General features: G+C 42.2%; 1 protein-coding gene across 2 annotated transcripts in view; it reads left to right on the forward strand.

Moving 5' to 3' along the window:
* The window catches only part of kank3 (KN motif and ankyrin repeat domains 3), a 58,565-nt gene that overhangs the window by 21,487 nt on the left and 10,208 nt on the right, over positions 1 to 26,870 (forward strand). For both annotated transcript variants that reach the window (XM_043721064.1, XM_043721065.1), the window contains exons 2-7: positions 11,405 to 11,508; positions 12,573 to 14,489; positions 15,195 to 15,294; positions 19,605 to 19,859; positions 24,720 to 24,807; positions 26,543 to 26,762. In XM_043721064.1, coding sequence (XP_043576999.1) covers positions 11,472 to 11,508; positions 12,573 to 14,489; positions 15,195 to 15,294; positions 19,605 to 19,859; positions 24,720 to 24,807; positions 26,543 to 26,762 — 2,617 coding nt within the window. In that variant the 5' untranslated portion in view covers positions 11,405 to 11,471. The remainder of the gene's footprint in view (positions 1 to 11,404; positions 11,509 to 12,572; positions 14,490 to 15,194; positions 15,295 to 19,604; positions 19,860 to 24,719; positions 24,808 to 26,542; positions 26,763 to 26,870) is intronic.

The following is a 26,870-nucleotide window of genomic DNA, read 5'->3' on the forward strand; positions in this document are numbered from 1 at the left end:
TGGTCAGCATGGACAGGTTGGACCGAAGGGTCTGTTTCCATGCTGTATATCTCTATGACTCTAAACATGCTGACTTCATTCAGTTGACTTGGTACCTTGTTAAATAATTCAATCAAGTCCTATAGGTACTTTTTCACTGATCACTATCACTAAGCTTATACTGGTTGTAATTACCCAGTCACCCTCTTTCCCCCTTTTTAAGTAATGTTACAATGTTGGCTGTCCTCCAGCACCATACTTGTCATCAGAGAGGCTTCTGTATGCTAGTCAGAGCTTATGTTATTTACTGTTCACGTGAGGTGCACTATTTATTGAAGATCTACCTTACGGAGAAAATTAGTGATCAGCATCAGAGAGCTTTATCTCGCACAGCTGAGTGTATTTTCAGAAATGTTACAATGCAATAGACAGGGCAGAAATTACCTTGGTTCAACTTCCCTGAGGAAGTGAAGTAGTTATTTCTGAGTATCCTACACCTGGTCTGGTCCATTGCAGTAGCCACCACTGTATTATTGAATAAATACAGTATTGAATTAAAAAGAGCTAATGTTTATTTATATTGTTCTGGATATTGAACATTTGGTCCTTACAGCAAAATGTCCCTGATGTTACTGAATAAAGGACATCCAGATTTCTGATAGGGAATAGGATGGAGGGAGGAGAATGAAGCATTTTAATAATCTGTACTATTTAACAGGTCCTTTAACATATCTGCTGAGAGAGGAATCCTGTCAGCTTTTAAAAAATATAACCAGATCAGCTAAATATACCAAATTAGAGTTGTCAGTTCCACAGGGAGGCTGTAACAAAAATTTAAATTTCAAAGGAAACTTATCAAATTGAAATTAAAGTTTCATTTTTGGAAACCTACATCTGCAGTGCCCATTGGTTATGGATGGCCTGAAACCCACTAGGAATCACTGTGTGCTCTCTCTCCAAGGACACTTGAGTATAACCATGGAAGAGCAGCAGATGATCGGGTGTAATGACCTCTCACCAGCCCCATGACAGGACCTAGTAGAAAGTGAGGACTGCAAATGCTGGAGATCAGAGTCGAGAGTGTGGTGCTGGAAAAACACAGCAGGTCAGGCAGCATCTGAGGAGCAGGAAAATCGACATTTTGGGCATAAACCCTTCATCAGGAATGAAGGGCTTATGCCCTGTTGAAGGGCTTATACCCGAACATCGATTCTCCAGCTCTTCGGATGCTGCCTGACCTGCTGTGCTTTTAGCACTACACTCTTGACCATGACAGGACCTGCCTGGATTTGTTAACGGCAATCTCGGCAAGACCCAGAAACAGACCCATGAGGAGATCCTCCAATCTGCTCACCCCTCTAAGCAGCAGGTGCATAATGATTAGGAAGATGGCGTAGATGTGCAACAAAAATTTGAATTGTACAGTTTGTATATACATTGACCATGGACTCCTTGGGACTGCAAAATTACAGTGGTCCTGGGGGTCTGTGAACCTACTTAATCTCCATTTTATACGGGACTGCTGCATGCAACATCCTCTCCTCTGAAATAACTCTTAAGAGGCAGATATCCCGTCACCGAGTCACCTTTAATTTAGATGTGCACAGTACACAGACTCTGACTGGCTTGCTTTGTCCCCAGAATGAATAGGATCTCTGAGACTGCAGTTTTGTTTTGTTTTTTTTTCTTTTTTTTTGTAAATAGTGAGCAAACAATCATGTCTTAACCCTTTAAAACAAATGCAGACCTTGATCAACAGTGAGCAACATCCTTCAAACGTCACCAACTACAATTAGTTCCCCTAATTTGAAGAAAAATAGTACTTTTATCCTTCCATTCTTCCTGCCTGATCCAGTAACTCCAATCCTACAGTGGCTAGCTCATGTCCTGACTCCCCAAAGTCTGTCCACCATCTACAAGTTAGGAGTGTGATAGAACACTCCCCACTTGCCTGGATGGGTGCATAAAATAACTCCACAGAGGCTGGTTTTCCGTCGCCAAGCCACCCTTTACTTACACGTGGAGAGCCTTGACAGTGATCCAGCTCCCTCAGAGCCAGCTCTCAGAATGAACAGGACCTCTGACACTCCTGTTTATTTTTCTTTTTTTTTCCTTTTTTTTGTTTTTATTGTGGGACTCAGTGAGAGACTGCAGTTTATATTTGTCAGCCAGGGCTGCCTGATTGTCCCAGGTTAACAGTTCCCATGTGGGATCTCATTCTCTTTGAGATCCACCTGACCCTCATTCCGATCATCACACCCTCCAAATCCCCATTGGAAATGGGAAGGTCATTGACTTGGAGTGCCCTCTACTGGCCATTCTGGCAGTAAAATGGAATTCTAGGTTGATCTTGCCAGTGGAAGAAAGTGACGAAGTGAAGGGACTGCAGCTGTGACGGTTCAGGAAATCCCTCTGTGCTGAATGGAGGAAACAGCTCCTCGAGATGGCTCAAAATGTGGGTCTCTGAGAACGGTTTCTGGGTCTGAGGCCAATGTGAAATTCTATCTGAATGGGGTCAATTTAGTTTGAAGCCCATCACAAACTTGAGCCTCCTCTACACCACAAGTGCCTGGGTTTGTGCACCACTGTTTTAAGGCATTGGATGCTTTGCCTGCCAAATGGCCATTAATGGACACACACCTAGGAATTCTACAAGAGGTCCGTTGGGAAAGGTTTCAGGTGCTGATACTTCTACTGGTTCATCACCAAGTCACTGATGGTCAGGGATTGTATTACATGTAGCCAGTCTAACCTGTTGTACTGTTGGTTCCACACTGGTGGTCTTTCCACACAGCTGCCTGAAAACAAGTTTCACTTTTTTGTGAAATCTCTTCACGTGAAGCCTGTTCCAAATGTACCAGTCAAATGCAGGAATCGAGCACCAAACTCAGCAGCGGCAGCACTCTGATCAGTTTTGCTGCTGGAAGCAGTGGTTCTGACATGGGATCAGCAGCTTCTCAAGACGAAAAGTTTTAATTTTAAAAGAGAATGGAGCGAGCTAGAACTCTGTCAAAGTCTGTGTCAGTTTCTACTCTGAATTCAAATCATCAGGAGCAAATTATTCATTGTTGCATGCTCTGAGTCATAGCTGTAAGGCAGAAAAATGTGGGCAGAATGTGGGCATATGCACATTGGCATTCTGAGGGAACTTTCTGCCTCGTTGGAATTAGTGAGTGAAATTTTCCAATCAATACGTGCAGCTGAATAGGCTATGTGGATTGTGAGGCCTTGTTTGAAGTTGAAGGGTTAATTCAATTGCAGTGATAAATTCCTCTGCATGCATTTTCACACCAGATTGTGTTTCATTCAGTGACAGCAAGCAGCAGGTCTAAAGCACCACAACTAATTATGAAGGTACAGGGCAGTACATCAGATTTTGAAGATGTCGGCTGTGCCTCTATTCCATTTCTGGCAATCCATCGCTGGAAATATTTCTTTCTTTCCACTGAGCACAAGAATGGTCAGATGATTAGTTGCTTCAAGTTGAAGAAATAACATTGAAGACCGAGTGCAGGAAATGAACTGTAGAGGCACAGGAAAGGAATAGGGAGACTGAGGTCTACTCAGAATCCCTCTGTTCCTGTTCTATTTTTAATTGTAAAATTTTGGACCTGTTTTTGATTGTGATTTGGATTCTAATTATGGTGTGGCTTCAGCAGCTAGCCAATGGACAGCTTTGAGCCACTGGAACTTTGTCACTTTGCAAGATTCTTGGACATGGGGATTGTTTGTGGGGTTTGATTTTTCAACCATGCCCTATATGTGTACAGTACGTGGTTTCTCTGGAGGCAGCCAATTAGTTAGCTGCATGGAGGAGCCTCATCCAATCAGGGATGGCAGGCAGGAGAGCCAGTCAAATCGCTGAGGTCTGTGGGTGGTTGGCAGCCCTGCAGATTGGAGCAACGTCCAGCTGTAAAGCAGCAAAATGTGGACAGAATAGGTGCACCCTGGCATTCCAAGGAAAGTTTCTGCCTTGTTGGAAGTGGAAGCTCCATTTTCAGGGAATTAGTGAGTGAAATTTTCCAATCGGGGACGAGCTGACATGTAACTTTTACCATGACCCCTCCCTCCCAGCTCCACTGATAAAACTCTGCCCGTTATTTCCCATTCGGAATGTTTGTGTGTGGTTTTTAGAGGAGAGACCAGCGAAACTGCTACTTTAGTAGTGAAAAATCTTCAGCAATGTGTGATTCTATCAACTCCATGCTTATATCTGCACTGTATGAAGGAGACAGACAGACTGACTGAGATTATCATCTGCTGCTTTGTTTGAAATCTATCAAAACATGAGGTACAAGAGTTATATTGGGAGAACATGATATATGCAATGAAGTTCCAAACGAGCGATTACAATAACCCAGTGTTTGTATTATAGCTGTAGTGTGTATTGGAGAAGGAGAATAACCTGCAAGTACCTGGATGTTGGATGAGGACAGGATCAGGCTTGATGTTGTACTCCCTTTATTATCGAAATGCAGCCTCATGTACGAGGAATGGCCACTTGGACAAACGGCGAGGACTGATAATCCAAGAACCCATGGTTACCCCTCACTCCCACATTTCCCCTTCACCCCTCATAGAACCCCTCACCTCCTCTCCTCAGGATCCCCTTACGCTCATGGGACCCCTCACCCTTCGAGATGCTTGTGGAACTCCTTACCTCCATCCTGGTGAGGCCAGCTGGACACCCCCTTAGCACCATGAAGTTCACAGAATCTCCAGCCCCTGCTGGCACACCCACCGTCCCAAATACCAGAAAGAACTAGCAACTGAGATGGAGCAAATTGGTGGAAAAATAAAGTCCAACTGCGAGATTGCCAGCAAACCTCGCCCTTACAATCTTATTGCTCTGTGTGGTTTAATCAAAGTCAACGCAACCCTAGCTGTACCTCAGACTATGAAACCGAGTAATCTACGAAGCAGCACAAAAAAGAACAGGGAATTGCCACAGTCCAGTTACTGAGCTGTCAATAGAAGAAACAATTCTCAGCTAGGATTGAGCGAGTTTTCTATTTTAGTCTGGCTGAATAACATGAATAGTCCACATCTGACAGAGGAGGGATGAGTGGATGGTCAAGTGTCTGACTTCACCACCTTTGATGTTCTTTCTTTTGAAGGGTGATTAGAATTTAGACAGATATAGGATTATAGACAATCCATTCCAGTCAACCAGTTCCCAGCTCTGAGAAGTTTTTAACCTTTTCTGTGCCAAATGGATTGGATTGTCTGAGAATACTCTTGCATTCTAACTCTTCTCACTCTTTGGTGAATGAACAAGAACATACATAGCGGCTCAGTTGCTGATCCCTTGCACAGACATGGGGACTGATGCCTGGAGGGAACTAGATCAGGCTGTGCTGTGAAGACTTCACAGTTAAATTTCCAGCCAACATCAAATGTTTAGATGTATTAGGAAGGATAGCTGACGTAATGATGGCCACTGAAAGCATGCAGGCAATGCATTTCAGGGGACCAAATGCAGAAAAACGCTTCTTCAAAGGAACATTATTTGGTGCTTTACCTTTAGTGACAAGTTGTCACTTGCTTGAACAGCAGCATTACTCAGATTGGAATTTCTGATTGTGTCAGATCCATGTCAGTAGCCAGCAACCCACTTGAGGTGCATTCCATTGAGTGGGTCTGCTGCTCTGTGTGATTTCCAATCACAGTTTGTTGTTGAATAAGAGATTAGCCTGCTTCAACAGCACTTGTCTGTGCAAGTTGTCTAGTTCTGTTTATGGAGGGTTGAGCTGGATTAAGTGGGCAAGATATTTTAAAATTTGTTTTCCATTTCACTCAAGTACCAATTTATTTGAAGCTCAGACTGTTCTGGGAGTCAGTGTCCCGAACTGTAAGGTACTGCAGTTTGTTACATGTCTTATGTGGTTTTGTTGTCTGTAGTTTTCAGGAGGCTGGGATGGTATCTAAGGTGGGTTCATAGGGAATATGACTCCTTATAAACATGTAAACCATCTATGATATACAAATCAAAGATAACAACACTATAAACCCATTATGGAACAGCTTAAACCTTTACTTAAAACTGGCATTTATAACGTAGTATAATGCAGAGTAAATCTCCCTTTGTATACACTGACATGATTTGGATTTGTTGGACATGATACACTTCATTTAATCTAGCAATCTAACTCTGTTGGATCTGAATTGAAATAGTTTGATTGTAGAAAATGCATTGTTTGCATTGTGTGGTTTGGAAGACCAGTATAATGAGATTAAAGTGCAAAGTTTGTTCACCTTTACAGCAAAGGAAACTTCACCTCAGAATCACTAACTGTTGGGATTTCTCATTTATAATGCTGCTGAGTAAAGCTGCTGAAGTCATGGCCGAGGCAGTCCTGAGACGTCACTACATAATTATAGCAAAGGTAAAGAAAGAATGGGCAATTATATATAATCTGAGCATCCTAAGGTGATCTGCATTTTTTTATTTTTTTTGTTATTATTGTTCATGGATGTGGGTATTGCTGTCTATAACAGCATTTATTTCCCATTCATAATTGAGAACAGTTATAAGTCAACCACATTGCTGTGGGTTTGGAATCACATGGAGGTTAGACCAGGTGAGGCTGGTGGATTTCTTTCCCTAAAGGACACTAGTGAACCAGATAGATTTTTACAAAACCGACAGTGGTTATGTAGTCACCATAAGGCTAGCTTTTTCTTTCAGATTTTTATTGAATTCAAATTTCACCACCTTTCTCAGTTGGATTCCAGCAGGTTTGCAATGCAGACTGATGCCAACAGCTCAATTCCCACATGGGGTGGGGTCACCATGCAGGTCTTGGCCATCGTCTGAAGCCTGGTCACCCTCTGGTTAAGCTCTCCACCAATTATCTCTCTGTTGAGAGGGTAGTCACTATGGATACTTTCATGTTCACTTTACAGTACATGCGGTGTAGATACATCTTCAGCACTTTTAAGGAGGGAGTTCCAGATTGTGACCCAGCGACAGTGAAGGAACGGCGATATATTTCCAAATCAGGATGGTGTGTGATTTGGAGAGGAACTTGCTGGTGGTGGTGTTCCCATGTATCTGCTTCCCCTTGTCCTTCCAGCTGGCAGAGATTGTGGGCATGAATGGTGCTGAGCCTTGAGAGAAATGACCAGTTAATCTACATTGCTCAGGGGATAATAGTGGCCTGGAAAGTTCTATTCGGAGAAGTCTCCCAGGATAAGATGGGGGCGTTCATTTAAGTGATGAATGGGGGCAAGAGGTTTGATTCTAATCTATTTCCCCTATATTTCTGGACCTCACCATGCCATGAACAGTGAGTACAGAATGGACAGCATGTTTAACAGGCCAACAGCTGTTCAAATGAATTGAGAGAAAGAGGGTGTTTGCTGTAATTCTCATGCGCTCCCATACACTTGTGGGACCAGTTGCCAGCATTTAATACTATATAACATTGGAGCCTTTTTAAACAGAGGTGCCTTTCACTTATTCCGGAATTTGCACAGCAGCAGTGAGGTACCAGATTAGTGAAATTTGTTTCATCCAGTCTTCCCAAACAGTTCTCGGATGGACAGTAAGGTGAGGAATTGCCATGAGAATGAGTGGAAGGGAGCAAAGCTGCTTGAACACAATAGCTTCCTGAGACTGGGGTTATCCTGGAGCAGGCGGTTTTGGCGTCAGGAAATATACTTTGGAACTGACTTGATGTTTACTTGTGGTATTTCACGCTTGCAGAAACAGTCAATACTTTTGCTGGCAAGGTTATAGGAAGCACCTCCCTGATCAGTATCTGATCATGCAGCTGGAGTCAGTTCGGATTCAACTTGCCATTAACCATTTGATAAACCGGTCGTACTCTCAGGACTAAAAAGGAGGATCAGAGGGACAGTTTGTGGAAAACCTTTTGAAAGGGAGAGGTCCGGTGGGAAGAGGGAATTTATCTTCTTGCCCTGTGTGGCTACAGTTCCATGGTTTTTCATGTCATTGTCCAAACAGACAGCAGAATGAAGTCACAATGTTTTGTGTTTGATTGAGAGAATATCAGTGCTCGTTAAGATGCCCGCTTCCCTGCCCTGTCAAAAGGGGATTTATTTCAGCCCCGTTTGTGCTGTTCGATGGTACAACAGCAGCGCTGCACACTCAGCTGTGTTCTATTGCTTTCACTCAGCAGTACCACTCACAGCTGGTTCAGTTCATTCGCTTGGGAGGGTGAACAATGTGGAATGTCTTGCTCCAGCTGTGAGATTAATTCTGTGCTCTTTCTGGGTGAGGAATGATGGCATTTCCATCATGAAATAGACACGGGAGAAACATGTGTATGAATTACATGTCTAGAAACAATGTGGCAGAGGGTGCATGTATGATTTCCCAGGGCTAGCAATACCACTGGGTACAGTTCACTGCTTATGATAGTTATGTTGTGGACATTGGAGTGCATTTTTAATCGAAGCTTCCTAGAAATCTTGCTTGCTTTAGACCTCGGTTAGTTATTTTGAAGAGTAACTGGTGTGGAGAGGTTCTTGTTTTAATCAACTCAGTTGGAAGTAAATCTTCTAAGAACAAGATGAGTTGCAGGAAAGCTTGAAAACGGAAAGCTTGAAAACAACAAGCTGTCAGACTGATTTCTCCAATTCTGTAAAGAAATGCCTCTTGTTGAGTTCAGTGAAACTTATTTGTTCTTTTGAAAGATCATCTCAAGATTGTATTTCCTGACTAAGCTGTCACTGAGAGAAAATTGCACTTTAAGGCTGTAAATTGATGTCAAAGGCACCGTCTTATCAGCATCACTTATTTCCCAGCTGTCTTACTTACATGTAGTCATTACTAATATTTCTGGAGATTAATCAGTGTGTTAAATTTTTCCCACAATGCTCACTGACACATTTTTCTGATACAAGCCAGAAATTTGTTATAAAATTCCATACAGAGTGAGAACTAATATGTTTGTAATTAAATAAATTTATGGTGTGAAATGGCTAAAGCAGCCACCTGTTATTATGAACCCTTCACACGGAGACCAGAGGAACCAAAAGAAACTACAGGGTTACAGAGTATCAATGCAACACCAAAATCAAAAATCTGAATTATTTTATTAAAGAAGTCCATGAATTCTGTTTGTTCATTGGATACTGTCTGACTATACTGATCCTCCATGTCTGTCTGTCTGTCTCTCTCTCTCTGTCTGACTGATGTTTTCTCTGTCAGTGACCTCTAGATTCTAGGATGTATTCATTCCCTCCAGCATTCTCTCCCAATTGTACATTCAGCATCTTTTCAATACTCTTGATTTCCAGGCCCCTGAACAATTGTTTTATGCATTAGAAAGTTATCAAGCTTTCAATGCACTGATTGCCTTACTTTGAGCACTCAAAGAGAAAATGAGGTCTGCAGATGCTGGAGATCAGAGATGGAAATGTGTTGCTGGAGAAGCGCAGCAGGTCAGGCAGCATCTAGGGAACAGGAGAATCGACGTTTCGGGCATTAGCCCTTCTTCAGGAGCACTCAAAGCAGAGCTAAAGGGATATTTTTGTCCTCGATGTTATGAGAGTAATTAGGGAATGGTGGTACATTGGAGGGACTGTGCTATGATGTTTCCCATTGCAGTCATTGGGAATTGGATCATGGGACTGTCAGTTACATGGTTAGAGTAAACCATCCTGGTCAATGATGGAAACTGCAACAAATGGCCCTTGCATGACTGCATCATCAGAGAAAGCAAGCCAGTTAAAAATGAGCAGAATATTGTGTGGGGATTGTTGGAAATTGAAACAAGCACTTATGAAATACAGGGTGGTAAGGCTGTCTTCTTGATAAGTTGTTTTTAAGTTATTCAGTCTATCTATGTGAAGCTGCTAATCTACGAGGTAATTTAGAGAATAATTTCCTGAGGAACTCAGCACGTGTATTTCACAGAATGTTCTTCCCTCCCTCTGATTTCTTTATTCGAAACTACCTTTGCAGGAATTCTAGAGTATTGTCATTCTTAATCACTGATTGTTGGGAGTGAATTTGTTTTCCATCTATTTAATAATCATTCCTGTCCTTCCCTACCTACACTCCACCCTGACATGCATTGCTTCTGCACCTTCTAATGATGTGCTCCTGGTCTCTGTCAGGTCAGATTCCAATATCCACTCTCAGTTTATTTCCAGTCATACTGGCTCTGATTCTAATTCCCATTCCTTCATGTTCACCTGCCATCTGCACTTCCCTATGTGAGAGGCCCTTGCAATGGTTGTTGTTTCTGCAAAAATCATAAGGCTGAGTCATGGAGGGGGGAGGGGGGGGAATATGTTAAGATAGATGTACTTGCAGTTACAAGTAACCGTATCTTGCTTCTGCAAAAATCGCAAGGCGGAATCATGAGAGTATATGCAAGAAATAACTAACCGAAAAGAGAGGTGGTCGACTGGTAGAAACAGATGTATTGATATGACCGTTGCAATTGTCATGCACATAGGGAGTTAGTATGAATAAGATAACCAAATAAGACCCAGTGTTGTGTCAGCAAAGATAATAAGACCCAGCTATCAAGGGGGGGTGGCGGTTTGCACACCAACAACAGGCCACAGACAGATGTGATTAACAACTGCACAGAGCAATACAACTATCAGATATGAAGTAAAAGGAGGAGTACCAAGGGACTCAATTGAACTGTATAAATTGTAATGTAACCTGATCGTTGTGCCTTCTTTAATGGTCACCCGGCTTGCAAGAACTAATGAATAAAAACTGCTTCAGAATTTGACTCGGACTAAAATTATTGAACAGTGAGCTTCTTTCGCACACCTATCTGTGAATATCTTCAGCAGGAATGCTGGGCGCGGTGGAGGCTCCAATCCCTCTGGCACTGTATTAGTGACTACAAATGCTGTCTCTGAAACCTAATAAATACTTATCCCATTATGTATTATTCCCTTTTTGTATTGGTGGCTTATGATTTACAGTTTGTGAACAAATGAATAGTATCAACAGGATTTGATTCCTCTAGAGTAGAAAAAAGTTACAATGTAATACAACAGAATTTATATGTTCAGCTTTAGAGGCTAATTTGAACCTAGGCAGGAGGTACCATACAGGAATCCTTGCAATGCCAGTTTTAACCTCAGACCATTATTCCATTCACTTCAGTGGTGAGTAAAATCAGGCTGAGCGCTAAATGTGTTATTCCGGGTCCTGGTGGGAAGGTTGGCTTAAAACCATTGGCCCTCCTTATTCTGTGTGTTGGTCTGCTCCCAAAGCCTGGGTCAGGCCAGCAGGCAGGATTCTCCCTCCAGTTCATAATCTGTTTGGAAAGTACAACTTTCACTTGGCAGCTCTCAGGTCAAGAACTGAGTGAAAGGGGAGTCTCAAGCCAGAATTCATTTCTATGGAACTCTGAGCTTCAGTGTATCTAGCTGCCAACGTGATACAAGGAAGTGGCGCTATATTTCCAGTGTTTTGTATTTGCAGGTTGCCTGTTTAGCTGGAAGCACAATTGCCTGTTGATTCTATGGGCACTCTGAACATTTGAGGAGAGATGTCACAGCCGGCACAAATGAACCTGAGCATTCCAGGTAAGTATCTCATCATTCACTGCTGTAGCCACTCACCTGGCTTCCCCTCATCAATACTGCAGGCATTTTGTCATCTCAGGTTGGAGCTGAAATGTGATACATCCATCATCCCTTTACAAGACCATTTTAGTTCTAGTCAACCAGCTGCCTCTAAAATTCCAACTGACGTGTAGCACTGTTCATTACTTGCAGTATATCCAATGTGAATTCTCAAACTCCCTGATGTTCCCATCATTTTAAGTTCTCATTTATCCAAATCATTGGATGCAGCATGTAACTCAATGTACTGAAGTGTGTGGATGTCATTATACAGATTCTCCACTGCCTGTTTGAACTAGTGCACAAATAGCACCACTAATCCTGCGGGTTATTGGAATTCCTCCAATTGATAATCTTAGAGCAGAAGTGGCTGGGTTATGGTTCTGATCCCAACTTGCTTTTTTTTCCCCATGATGGCATCACCACACCACAAAATAACAACAGATGCGGAAAGCCTTTTGATGGATCCTAATTCCCGCCCTAAGGGCATTGTGGGTCAACCTACAGCAGATGGACTGCAGCAGTTCAAGAAGGCAGCTCTCCACCACCTTCTCAAGGGCAACTAGAGACAGGCAAACAAAGCTGGCCCAGCCAGCAACACCCACATCCCACAAAAATGAATAAATAAGTAAATCCAATAAGTGATCCTACCCTTATGTCCAATAGTTTCTTATAGGATTCCAGGAGTTTTGTCTCCAGTGTTCTGTCTGGAATTTGATTACTTTTGTGCATTAACTTTTTTACATAGAGAAGTATTTCCTGACAACTATCCTAAAATGATCTTTATTCTCATTTGACTTTTTGTCCCCTGGACAGTCCTTTTACAGCTTAAATTAAAGCATAATCCTGGATTAAATTCTTGGATGATATTACTGTCCAAATATCAAAACTACCAACAGATTAAAGGCATCAAGTAATCTTTGAGAGTGACCAAATCAACATTTATTTCAGTGTGAAAGTTTCTAGCTATGTTCAGTGAATATTGTTAGTGGCAAACTTAGTGACAATGTCCTCTCCTTCCTTAGATCTGGGAAGTCATGCTCTGTACAATGAGTTGGATGACAGTGAGAAGAGTCCCTATGCTGTGGAAACACCATATGGTTTTCAGTTGGACTTGGATTTCCTCAAATATGTCGATGACATTCAAAGTGGAAACACCTTGAAGAAACTGACCATTCATCGCAAACCACGAACAAAACCATCAACAAACACCAGTGGATGGACCTCCACAGAGTCATTGTCCTCCTCAACCAGTGAGGACATTAAGATATTGCCCATGACCCCAAAGTTTAGAACGCACGCAGTTAGTTATGATGTAAAGGATCCTGTTTGTGCTCAGCACTTTAGTGTTGCATCACCACCACCAACCAACAGTCTTCTTCCACCGCCTTCCCCAAGATCTTCCCTGAGGAACCTTCGTGTGGAAAAGACTTTGTTGGAGACCAGTCGGAGGTTGCAGCAGGAACAGTTAACGACTGACGATATATCGAGACCCAGATTATCGAACATTAGTTCGTGCGGTCAAAGCCAAATATCTCCATCTACCCAACAAACCTCTATTGGAAATGGCGATGTTAACCCAGTCAACAATCCGCCATCCACTGGCTTCTTCAGCTTTAGTCCCATGAATTCGGGGCGAAATTCTCCGGTCCCTAGTATCACACCAGCACACCTTCAGCACATCCGGGAGCAGATGGCTGCTGGCCTGAAGAGGCTGAAGGAGCTGGAAGAACAAGTGAAAACGATTCCGTACCTGGAGAGGAAACTCTGCGCGGTCGATGAGGAGAAGAGGCAGCTCATAGCCGAGCTGAAAAAACGTACAGTTTCTAGTCCGACTGAGCCCTCCCTCCTCAGGCAGCGGTCATACAGCACAGGGAATGTGGCCCAGTACCAACCAGAAGCCAGGAAGGTGGTTGAGCTTCATATTGATTTAGCTGGTGACAACGGAGAGAAGAGATCAAGTAAAATTAAAGAACTTCGGCGGCTAACTGAGAAGTTGACAGTTGCTGAAAGGAGCAGAGCCTTTACATCTCAACAAGGCCCATCACCAGGCGGACCTCCAACCAGTCCTAGCAAAAAGGCACTGCTAAAGTCAGTAGGTGTAGGAGAAAAGAAGGACATGAATGAGGTTGTCTTTTACTATAAATCCGAGAGACCCACTCGAGAGGAAGCAGTTGGAACAGAATCGGACACCAGGCATATCGGTGTTGGAGTTGTTGAATCAATGTTGGGGCTCACCACTATGGCGCAGGAGGAAATTGAATTTCTACAAGAAATTATCGACAGTCAGAAAGCAAATATCTCTATCATTGCAGCCGAATTGGAGGATGCAAATAATGAACTGAACAACTTAAAACTAAGTGTGGCCCCCGTCATGTCTACGACAATGGTTGATGTCAGTGTCATGGCCAAACCGCTTATGGTCCATGCAAGTCAGGAAGCCAGAATTCCAGTCATGAGTCGAGCAGTAGGTGATCACTTGGAGATTACCGATGAGTCTGTGGATTGCACACCGCAGATGTCTAGTGTAGGAGTTAACTGCAGCTTACGAGTACAGGAGACCTCTGTTGGTCCAGATTCTCCAGTCACAGAAGAAGACATTGATGATACACGTTTGGATATTTACAGTCAGAGTCAGAGTGGATGCAGACTAGAGAGGGTCCAAGGAATACAGAAAGGGGACATGAAGGTTGAAACTATTGAGTATGAAGCAAATGCTTCTGATCAGATGTTAGAGGAAAGCCAGGACATAGGAACTAAAGATTGTGAGACCAAACATAAGATTAAGGACGAGGTGACAACAGTGGTGAACTTATCAAAAGATCGTGTCGCAGTCAAGCTCTACAGCACATCTTTTCAAGTCATGCGTGAGGAAGATACAAGTCCTGAGGTAAATGTGCAAATGCCCCTGGGACAGAACTACGTGGTCAGTCCTACCAAAGGTGAGTCTGAGTTGTTATGTTTTAATGTGATGCAACATCCCATGGGTAAAAGTCCAAACAGAAATAATTGGTGAAGCATTTTGCATTTTGAAGGTGGAAATGAGAAATAAATAGTTTACTTAAATCATCTTTTTGACTTAATGTCAGTTCCAAGTGTTTATGGGCCACACAGTTCACTATTTCAGTGAAGTACATGGATGGAATATTCAAAATGTTGGAGGAAAGGGACTCAGAGTGAGCATTAAAGCATTAGTTGCCACAATTTTAATTTCAAAGGTGTCAGCCTCAACTTTCAAACCTCACACAAAATGTGAAATGACTAGGTTGTATGTTGTTAGTTAACTAAGCGTAGTTAACAGAAGCAGATTCATGGAGTGAAGATGAACCTGCATTTAGCAGTGCTGCTATGCACAGCTCATATGAAGATAAGAAATAGGAACAAAAGTAGACCTTTTGGCCACTCCAGCTAGCTTCATTATTCAGTTAGTTCATGGCTGGACTGCTTGTGTTTCAAGTTCCACATTCACATTCTACCTAGGTTTCTGTGCTGCAGTTAGTGAAACTCAATCAGGTTCCAATGTTTCAAAGCCAAATAGTCATTACAGAGATGTTTTAGACATAGCCTTTCTGTGCTGTGTGGCTGTCCTGGATTAGATAGTCCTGAATGATTGTAACCAACATCATGATACCGGTCTGTTTTAACAGGAGTGTTGAAGTCAATCATGAAAAAGAAGGATGGGTCAAACAAAACAGAAGCAAATGTCAGCAAAAAAAATCTACAGTTTGTTGGTCTTTTGAATGGCGAGTAAGTAGTTACAATTATTTGTCCAAAATGTTGCTATATTGATGTGGATAACTTGTATATGTAACAGTGCTTCCTATTAATAGAATCATAGAATCCCTACAGTGTGGAAACAGGCCTTTTGGCCCAACAAATCCACACTGACCCTCCGAAGAGTAACCCACCCAGACCCATTCCCTATCCTAGACTTACCCCTGTATTGGGAAGATTAAAATCCTTGTCTTCAGTTCCTGGCACAGTCTCCATTCCCCAGCCACTTACTCCATCAGTTTCCCTAGCAATATCTGAGGCAGTTTTGGTGTTACATTTGATATATGTTATGGTCACACAAATGTGTTACCACTAAAACTGCCTGCTTCCATCTCTATACTGCCACATCTCAGCTCAGCTGCTGCTTAAATCTTCACTCAGGCCTCGATGATCTTTTAAACCAATTATTCCAACAACTCCTGACCACCTTCCACATTCCATCTCCTGGAAACTTGAACATCCAAAATTCTGCCTCCCATGTTTTAACTTGTGCAGAGTCCCCTTCACTCCTCAGCCCTGTTCTCTCTGACCCACGTTTTTTTAGATTAGATTACTTACAGTGTGGAAACAGGCCCTTCGGCCCAACAAGTCCACACCGACCCGCCGAAGCGCAACCCACCCATACCCCTACATTTACCCCTTTTAACCTAACACTACGGGCAATTTAGCATGGCCAATTCACCTAACCCGCACATCTTTGTGACTGTGGGAGGAAACTGGAGCACCCGGAGGAAACCCACGCAGACACGGGGAGAATGTGCAAACTCCACACAGTCAGTCGCCTGAGTCGGGAATTGAACCCGGGTCTCTGGCGCTGTGAGGCAGCAGTGCTAACCACTGTGCCACCGTGCCGCCCACGTTAATTTTCAATTTCGCAACACTTTAATTTTAAAATCCTCACCCTTGTTTTCCATATCTCCTCCAGTCCCACAATTCTCTGAGATTTGCATTCCTCTAACCTCTTGCGCATCTTTGAATTTAGTTTCTTGTTCCTGCCTTAAGCTGCCAAAGCCCCAAGCTTTGAAATCCTTCCTACATCTCTCTACCTTACCTTCCTACTTTAAGATCCTCCTTAAAACCATGGCTTTTGCTCTCATAACTAATCGTCTCTTTAAGTGAATCAATGCCGAATCATAGAATAAAATTTGACAAAGTGTTAAGAACATTTTTAAAATAAAGCCCTTGTAGAAATGCATGTTATTTAGGACTCTTGTGATACAGTGGCAATGTTCTTACCCCTGAGCTCGGAGACTTGGATTCAAATCCCACCTGCTTTGGATGTGTGCCATAACACACTTGAATACATTGATTTAAAAATATCTATAAATACATTTTGCTATATGTACAATAATGGAATATACAATGTGATTAACTGCACTCCACCATTCAAGCACTTAGTGAGATGGAGATACAGTTTTCTATTCTGAAACGCAAACAGAAATTACTGGAGAAACTTAACAGGTTGAAAATGTGTTGCTGGAAAAGCGCAGCAGGTCAGGCAGCATCCATGGAGCAGGAGAATCGACGTTTCGGGCATGAGCCCTTCTTCAGGAATGAAGAAGGGCTCATGCCCGAAACGTCGATTCTCCTGCTCCTTGGATGCTGCCTGACCTGCTGCACTTTTCCAGCAACACATTTTCAGCTCTGATCTCCAGCATCTGCAGTCCTCACTTTCCCCTCAAAAACTTAACAGGTTCTCTTGTCAGTGGAGAGAAAAGAGAATTAATATTTTGAGTCCAGCAACCCTTCTTCACAACTGATAGTAACTAGGAAAAAGTGATATATATTTTGAAAACAAGGGTGGGGTGGAAAAAGGAGTGAGTGGATAGGTAGAGATGGAGGTCAAACAGAGAAAGAGAAAGCACCAGCAGACAAAGGGATGGATGATAATATGCCAGGGAGGAAGTGAAGCTGATAATGTGGACCATAAGCTATGAAAATGGGTTGGCTATGTTGAAAGCAGCCCATGTCATGTCTGGGCCTAGGGTGTGGCGGTAGCTAAAGGGCATAGATGAAGGTGTTCAGGTTCTAATATTATTGAACTCGATATTGAATCCTGAAGGCTTCTATTCTGTTCAGTTTTCTATTTTAAAAGGTTGAAATTAAAAAAGCGGAAATAAATGTAAATTTGTTAAGATGGAGGGTGACAGTTGATTCTGAGGCTAGGATCATGAATCTAAGTAGAAGAAACTATGACAGTATGAGGTGTAACCTGGCTATGATAAATTGGGGATCGTTATTTAAAAGGATGACAGTGGATAGACAATGGCAAACGTTTAAAGAGTGCATGGGGGAACTGCAACAATTGCTCAATCCTGTCCAGCACAAAAATAAAATGGGAAAGATGGTCTTTACCATGGTTAACAAGGGAAATTTGGAATTGTATTAGATCCAAGGAAGAAGTATATAAATTGGCCAAAAGGAGCAGCAGACCTGTGAACTGGGAGCAGTTTAGGTGTCAGCAAAGGAAGACATGGGGTTGGTTGAGAGGCATGAGAGTAATGAGTAAGTTTGTGGGGAACATGCAAACTGACTGTATAAGCTTCCATCGGTACCTAAAGAGAAAAGGAAAAATGAAGACAAATGTCTGTCATTTACATTCAGAAATAGGGGAAGTTATAAGGAGAACAAAGAGTTGACAAGCTAGTTGAAGACATTTTGATTTATTCTAAACAAAGAAAGACAAAAATAACATCCCAAAAATGTTGAAAGGACACTCTAGTGAGAAAGTGGAAAATCAATATTGGTAGGAAAATGGTGTTGGGGAATTTATTGGAATTAAAGTTTGATAAACCTCTAAAGCTTGATAAGTAATCACTGAGTACTTAAGGAAGTGCTCAGCAAAATAGTGAATGCATTGGTGGCAATCTTTCAAGATTCTATACACTCTGGAACTTGTCTAATGTAACCCCACTATTTGGAAAAGAAGAGGTAGAAAGAAAACAGGGAATTATTGACTGGTAGCCTGACATCAGTATTTGGGAAAATGCTAGAGTCCATTATAAAAGAGTTAGCAGAATACTTGGAAGACAGTGAAAGGAATGGACAGAATCAGCATGGATTTATGGAAAGGAAATCATAGTTGGCAAATACTTGATAAGGGATACCAGCGACTGCGGTTCACTTGAACTTTCCGAAGGCTTTTGATAAGGTCCAAGTTAAGAGATTAAATATAAAATTAAAGCACATACAATTTGGGTAGTGTACTGACCTGGAAAGAGAATTGCTTAGCAGGTGAGGTGAACAAAAGACTAGGAATGAACAGTTCTTTTACTGAGTAGCAGCCAATGACCATTGAGGTACTGTAGAGATCAGAGCTTGGGTTCCAGCTATCCACAATCTACATTAAAGACATAGATGCGGAACCTGGATGTAATATCTCCAAGTTTGCAGACAACACAAAGCTGGGTGGCAGGATGGATTGGGAGGAGGGCACAGAGATGCTTCAGTATGATTTGGACAAGTTGAGTGAGTGGGCAAATGCATGACAGATGAGATATAATGTGAGATTAATCACTTTGGTGCCAAAAAAGGAAGGCAGATTATTATCTGAAAAGCAATAGATTAGGAAAGATGGGGGTGTGCACCAGTCACTGAAAGTCGGCATGCAAGTGCAGCAGGTGGTGAGGAAGGGAAATGATATGTTGGCCTTCATAGTGAGAGGATTTGAGTAAAGAGAATTTGAATGCAGGAGCAGGGATGTCTTACTGCAGTTGTACAGGGCTTTGGTAAGACCATACCAGGAATATTGTGTGCAGTTTTGTCTCCTTAACTGATCAATGATGCTCTGGCAATGGAGGGAGTGCAGTGAAGGTTTACTAGACTGATTCCTGGGTTGAGATGATTGATATATGAAGAGATATTAGATCACACAATAGGTCCCACAGCAATCCCATGCCTTGGGTGAGAGCATTGTCAGCAGGCAGTGGGCACCGCCTTGTCAGTAATGGTGCCAAGTGATGAAAAATTACTGGCCTCTGTTCTCAGAGTGGTGATGGTGGTGGGGTAGGAGGGGAGGTGTGGGGGAGGAGTTAAACTGTATGTCTCCAGTGTCCTTGAAGAGTATCCATATCAACATGGTAAATTATTGACCGCCATGACTGATGATAACTAATTCACTTAGATAATTAAATTGGAACTCCCCAGTTACTCTGGTGGGATTTAAACTCAAGCTTCCAGATCATCAGTTGAAGAATCTGAATTACTAGTCCAGCAACATCATCAATCTCCTACTCTTTTGGGCAAGAGCTGCAATGAAAATTCTGTTGCATTTGTAATTACAGATATGAGACAACTTCGAGTGAGGAATCGAGTGGTGAGGAGAACTTAGAGAAAGTGATTGGAGACAGTTCGGAAAGTGAGTTGGGAAATTGCTGTGATAGTTCTGATGATGATGGCATTACAAACCTGAACAGCAGTGACAGCGATGACTGCGAGCATCCTGCAGAATGGAGGGATAAAGAGAAAGAGAAAACGCTTGAGCAGAGTAAACAGAAGAGTGAAGAGAACAGAACTGAAGAAGAGGAAGTGAAGGAAAAGTGAGAACAAAGTCTTTCCATTTGCTCTAATTATTCATCATTGAAATAATTGAAACTTTGGGGTTCAATAGAACAAAAGAAAACGAGAAATGTATACTCTGCCCTCTCTTGTGGCTTGAGGAGAGAGAAGTCTTCATTAACTTTCCATTTGTATAGATCACAGTTTAAATGCATAGCATCTGGAACCTGGTTCCTAATACTTAGCTGTTTAAAGCAGTGATAGCCAAGATGTTCCAATCTCAAACACCAATGATTCAATTTGGCTTGAGCTAGTCTGACTGATCTCAGTAATGATACACAATTGAAACTTGCAACTGACAAGATCAGAGAACAAAAAATAGTGCTCTTGTAATCCATTCTTAGTAAGTTCAATATCTGCCTTTAAGGTGGCAATTGCACCAAATGCAAACATGCATGCTACATACATTTTTGGATGATACATATCATGCTACAAAAATCTGCCCATTCTGTCAAATTCTTTAATGTGGCTCTGATGTTTGTAGTGCAGAAATTTCCAGCAGTCGTTTCTTCTTTGTAATGTGGATGTTAGCCGTGTGACACAGGACAATTGGCCCTGACTGTCCTGTCTGCAAGAGGAATAGTTTCTGCTATCACTTACCTGCACATTGCTCTCGTGATTGTATTATTTCAAGTGGCAACTCTAACTCCAACACTGAAGGGATGTGAAGAAACTGCTAATACTAGATTGTCATGAGACTGGAATTAGGAGTGTGCAACTAAACAGGAACGTAACAAATCAAATAAAGGTGGATGAAATGTAACTGCTGCCAGAGAATAGGAAGAAAGGCAGGAAATGCTGGAACTGTAGAGCAGACCTGTTAATGTGGTCCATGGGCCATCTTAAAACATTGCAAGTGAGTTAATTAGAACCTCACCAGTGAGGGAGCAAATCTCCTGGTAGTACATATTTAAAAACTGAAAACCAACTCCCTTGGGTAATTAGGAATTGTATCTGTGCCAACAGGATAATGGGGCACATGGCACTTGGTGGCAGGGTGTGGGTAGAATATTGCAGAGAAGTAGCTGGAAACTAATTGTTTCTGTGGGTGATGAGCAATTCACAATGGACATGGAGATAGATAGACTGAGAATAGAGGCCAAAACCAAGTTAGTGATGGCTCAGTTATTATGGTCTCTGGATCACCTAGTTCTGGGTTCAAGTTCCACTTTGGGGTTTGATCGCAAACAACAGGGTTGACATTTTGCACTGAGGAATGGTGCTATGTTGGAGGGGCCATCTTCTGAATGAGATGTCAAATTGAAATAGAGCCATTTTGGGGAAGAGCAAGCGAATTAACCATTCTGTCCAGAGCAATATTTGTTCCTCAATCAACACCTTAAACACAGAATATCAAGCTTGCTGTGTACAGATCAGTGACCATATTTCTTACATTACAACAGTGATTACATTTAATGAAGTATTTGAGGTGTGAGGAAGCTTTGTGATATTTGCAACTGTGAAAAGTGCTCTCTTAATTAAAAAAGGATCATAAGTAGGTCATTAGCCTTTTCAGCCTGCTCTGCCATTAACCAGCTCATGGCTAATCCTTTTCATTATCAATTTCCTCCATTACCCCTTATTCCTGAATGCTTTTGATATCTAGAACTCTATTGTATTGAACGTAGTCAATAGCTGAGCTTTCACCGTCCTCTGGGTTAGGAAGTTCTCACTCTCAGAGTGAAGTAACCCCTCTTCATCCCATTATTAAATAGGCTACCTCTTGTTCTGGTACTGTAACCCTGATTCTAGAGCTCCCCAGTAAGGAGAAACATTATTCGCCCTTGTCAAACTCTGTTGAGAAATTTGTGTATTCCGATTACATCATGTTTCATTCTTCTAAACAATATGGAACATGGTCCCCATGTCCACAATATCTCCTCACAGAATAATCCTGTCATCCCCCATGAACATGTGTTACACACCCTCTCTATGATAGGCACATCCTTCCTTAGGTACAGATATAAGACTTCTTTAAATATCACCCTACCAACACCTATACTTTAACATCAGCCAATCAATGCCATGGTTGTATCGTTCAGTAAACATATACACTAATACAGTCAAGATTAGAGTGGTGCTGGAAAAGCACAGCAGATCAGGCAGTATCCGAGGAGCAGGAAAATCGACATTTCAGCAGGAGCCCTTCATCAGGAATGAATGGTTTCCTGATAAAGGGCTCCTGCCGAAACGCCGATTTTCCTGCTCCTCAGATGCTGCCTGACCTGCTGTGCATTTCCAGCACCACTCTAATTTCCAGCATCTCAGTCCTCACTTTCGCCTATATACATTAATACACCCAATAAGCACACTCAGGAATTCTGATTACTCATGTCTGCAAAGACTCTTACCAATTTTTATGGATGCACAATAGAAAGCATTCTGTCTGGATGCATCATGATTTGCTCTTCCCAGGACTATTGAAACTGCAGAGAAATGGAAACACAGCCTGGTCCTCATGCAAACCAACCTTCCATCCATTGACTCCATCCACACTTCTTGCTACCCCAGGAAGGCAGCCAACATCATCAAAGATCCCTCCCACCTTGGTTGTAATCTCTTCCAACCTCTTCCATCAGGCAGAAAACAAAAAAGCTTAAACATAGCACAACATCATGGGCCGAAGGGCCTGTTCCGTGCTATACTTTTCTAAGTTCTATGTTCTATGTATAATATGTACCAACAGATTCAAGAACAGCTTCTTCTCAGCTGTTATTAGATTTTTGAATGGACCTCTCAAATTTTAAATTTAATGTTGACCTCATTCTTTGTGCACCTTCTCTGCAGCTGCAACACTGTACTCCTCGCTCTGTTCTATTTCCCTAATGACCTGCCTGTAATGCACCCAAAACAACATTTTTCACTGTACCTGGGCACATGTGACAGTAATAAGTCAAATCAAATCAAATTATTCATCAAGCAGTGCGAAACCATATCAGGGCATTCATGATGATGGAAACCATTAAACCATTAATTATACAACATATTTATCACTGGTGGAGCCTAGCTCCAATGAGGCTTATTATCTGAAATGAGCATGATGCCATGCAGAATGCTTGAATAGGTGAATCAGTGAATACAATTCTACCTGAAGCTCTTGTAGAGCCACTGTCTCTGAGCCAGAAAGCCTGAACTCAAATCCCACCTGGCCTAGAGATGTATGATCAAATCTCTGATCAGGTTGATTAGGAAAATAATATTCTTGGACTTGGGTTCAACTCCCACCTGTCCCAGAGGTGAGTTGAGCATATTAGAGGAAATTGATTAAAATACCACAACTCAGCATGGTTCACAGGTAGTGCCCCTACCTCTGGGCCTGGGTTCAAGTCCCACCCTGCTTTGAAGATGTGTAATAACAGGGTAATTATCCGTAATTCAACCTTAAATTTATTAAGTTCAGCTAAATGCTTATAAGATCATTAAGATGGTAATTTTAGCTTTCACTGAAAAGTGGCAAGTCTAGGATAGAAATAAGGTAGAGCTCATGAATTCTTTGTAAATCTATGGCAGTTACTCAGTCCCATGCTGGAAACAGTCCAGCTGCACAGTGTATAACTGTGGACTTAGTTGGATCTTTGCTCCAGGTTATTGTGTGGCCTATTTTTATTTTTAGAAATTAGTTCATAAACTGAGCATAGTTGGCATTGCAGTTTGCTAAAGACTTTGATAACTGTGCTGCTTTGTTTTTGGATACCAGATTCCTCGAATATAATTTTAAAAAAATTTTTGCATTAATTGTTTTTTCACATGTTGCAGTAATGTAATTGGTCGCATCAGAACATTCCTGGCATTTGTGTCCAGTTACACTGGTCATTTTTTAACTGACGCGTACCTCATTTGTGGGGCTGACTTCTCCTTATCTCCCCATTCTCCTGTTTCCTGATTTGGAGAGTTTGTTTCTTTAGCTTGTCTCTGACACACTATTTCCTTCCGGAGATCAGTGATTTGCTCCTGTTGGCTGGTGCGAATCTTCCAAGTCTATTGTTAGGTTCAAGCTGAAACCACAGTGTCACTTACAGCACATGAGCAAGCCATTCAGTCCATCGAATTCAGTGCAACTCTCTATAGGGCTTTTAAGCCTGATCTCGCTGAAATCCACTCCCGTGGTTTGGATTTGCTTCCGTCAGTTCCTGATGGACAGAGCTTAGATATTCTTTAATCACAAATCAAGTCCTGACTTTGAGGACCCAAAGTTCTACGCAGGTCTTTTGCAATTAAGTAAATACTCTACCTTTTTATTTCCCTTCCCATTTTAAGTTAACATTAACAATTTCTAAATATCCTAGTTTTACCTTGATGCTAAGCACTCAAGAGTGAGTTAAATCCATAGTCCAACTGGTTCTTCCAGACACAGTTAATACTCCATTTGCAGTCATTTAGCCAGAGCCTACAAAACTGCATTACCCAGATCATAAAACTGCTATTAGTATGACAGTTGTTCTGGGGTGCCTGACACATGTGGACTCCAACAGTGTGTTTAAAATCTCCAAACCGAGCTCAGGCCCTTTCCACACTGAAGGCTTTTGTATAGTGCACAATCCTGACCTGTATGGACCAACCCTATCCCAATCACCTTTATTCCTTTCAAAGTGTGGTTCCCAGAATTAGCCACCAAACCCCAGCTGGTACCTCACCAGTGTTTTATACATTGTTTGCAAATGCCCGTTGTCTTTGCGCTCTCTTCCTTTAATTATAAAACCCAGGATTTTAAGAAATGATTCAGTTGCAGTTCATAGGTTGTAGGATATCCTCTGCAGTATTAAAATTTCTCCCCTCAGCATATTGGGTGTTTCAAGAGTTTGCTGTCTGTCCTGACTCTCTTGTGATTGGTTTTCCTACAGATTTGAGTTGAGTCTGAAGATGCGGGAAGTCTGTCTAATCCTGAAGAATCATTTCAATGACCCAAATCCAGTGAAGAGTAAGGAGGTGGTGAGCATCTTTGTTTGCCATTACTGTGGAGTTAATTGTGATGTCCATAGTGAGGTCAGGTTAAAAGTCTGTGTTGAGGTTAGTGTGTCTATCACGAGCCAGAAAGATGAGGGCACATGTTCTACTTCAGACACTTCAAAAAAAAGTCCATGGTGATAACTCCAGGAGAGATCACATGAGCTAGAGTAGCTGATGGCATGATGGTAATGTCACTGGACTAGTAAGGCAGAAATCCAGGATAATATGGTGGTTTGAGTCCCACTGTAGTAACGGATGGAATTTAAAAATATTTTTTTCTTTTAATTCTAGAATTGAGAGCTAGTCTTAGTAATGTTGACTGTAAACCTATCACTAATTCTTGTTTCAAATATGTCCTTTAGGGAAGGAAATCTGTCATCCTTCCAGGTTATATGAGACTTCAAACTTAGAGCAATGAAGTTGACTCTTAACTGTTCTCTACAGTGGTTGAGTAAGCCATTCAGTTGAAGAGCAATTATGGATGGGCAAAGCCCACATTCACGCAAGAGTAAACAAAGAAACCTGAGGGAATGTTGTCCTCTCAGCCATTGCATATCAGATAAGACATTAAACGTTAAGGTGGATAGACAAAAATGCATGGCACTACGTTTAAGCTCAGAAGAGCTCTCCCTGGAGCCTTGCTGTTTATTTATCCCTCCACCTGTATTGCTGAAACAGATTATCTGACCATTATCTCATTTGACCACTGTGGGATCTTGCTGTGTGAAAATGGCTTTCATGTTTCTAATTTTTAACATTTCTGAGATGGCATCCCGATGGTGCTATGGAAGTATAAGTACTTCTCTATTATTCCACCTCACATTTGGGTGTGGAGGGGCAGGTGGGGGGGTTTTCTCTCTCTCTCTTGGTAGTGCAGTTTCTTGTCCTTTTCCTGGAACTTGTTCCAGCCACAAGCTTTTTTTTCCTACACGTTATCGGAAAGCTTAACTCCAGAGACTGAAGTCCAGCTCAGTCTCCATCACGAGCTGCTCTTTGTTGTGTTCCCAGGGGTTCTATTACTGATGATAACCTAGAGACAAGATCTGAATAGGGGTGTGGGCGAATGTTGGAATGTGTGATTTCAACATGCAGCTTGTGCCCAATTTAAGGCAGCTATGCAGTGGGAGGTAAGGGAGTGGCGGAGAGGACCAAGTGCCCCCATCTGTATGCCTCTGCTTTCATGACTACCTTGAGTTGTGGTTCACTCTTTGCCCTGTTTCAATAGCAACGTTCAGGAATTCTGGGAAACCATGTATGTTTATGTTAAATTGATGTTCCAATGAAAAACTCATTTAAATTGCCTCATTTAAATGTGATCAGCAGTTTGTGAGGGAGTTGCACAAACAATCGAGCCTTAGTGCATTGATAATGGCTTCCAGACACCGAGCACTTCTGTCAATTTTAACGACTCCCGAAGCCAAACCTACATCCTCCTGCTGTTCATGCTCCTCTTCTGTTTTCGGGCTGCTAAAATATCAAGTGAAGATTAATCCAAGATGTTTATTTTCCGGTTGTTAGCTGCTCTGGCCTGACACAGACCCGATCTGATAGCAGTCAATATTCAGGGTGGGTTTATTTGGGAATGATGTGGCAGCGTGTGGCCAGCTGGCTCCAGCTCCCATCTATGGGCCCTCGGCTCTGGGTGGGAGGAGCAGTTAACAGTACAATGGGCTGAAAGTCAAAATCTGCAGTCCTGGATGCTCTTGTGTGTTTGCAGATGTCCAGTTTGAATGCAATCCAGCAGGAGTGGTTCAGAGTCTCCAGTCAGAAGTCAGCCTCGCCCCAGGCCGTAGCTGACTATCTCATGGCCTTTGCGGAGATGTCACCAGCCATCCTGAAACATGTTGTCAACCTGTCTGATGGGAATGGCAACACAGCCCTGCACTACTGTGTCTCTCACTCCAACTTCCAGATTGTCAAGCTGTTGCTGGACACAGGTGAGCTCGGAAGTCTGGTGTTCACTAACTGGATAAAAGCATGATGTAGAAGCACAGAGGCATGGTGTGGGTGAGGGCAAGTGGATGGATGTAATGTGGGTGAGGACA

This window comes from Chiloscyllium plagiosum, chromosome 31 (genome assembly GCF_004010195.1).
Source record: "Chiloscyllium plagiosum isolate BGI_BamShark_2017 chromosome 31, ASM401019v2, whole genome shotgun sequence".
NCBI classification, from domain to species: Eukaryota; Metazoa; Chordata; class Chondrichthyes; order Orectolobiformes; family Hemiscylliidae; genus Chiloscyllium; species Chiloscyllium plagiosum.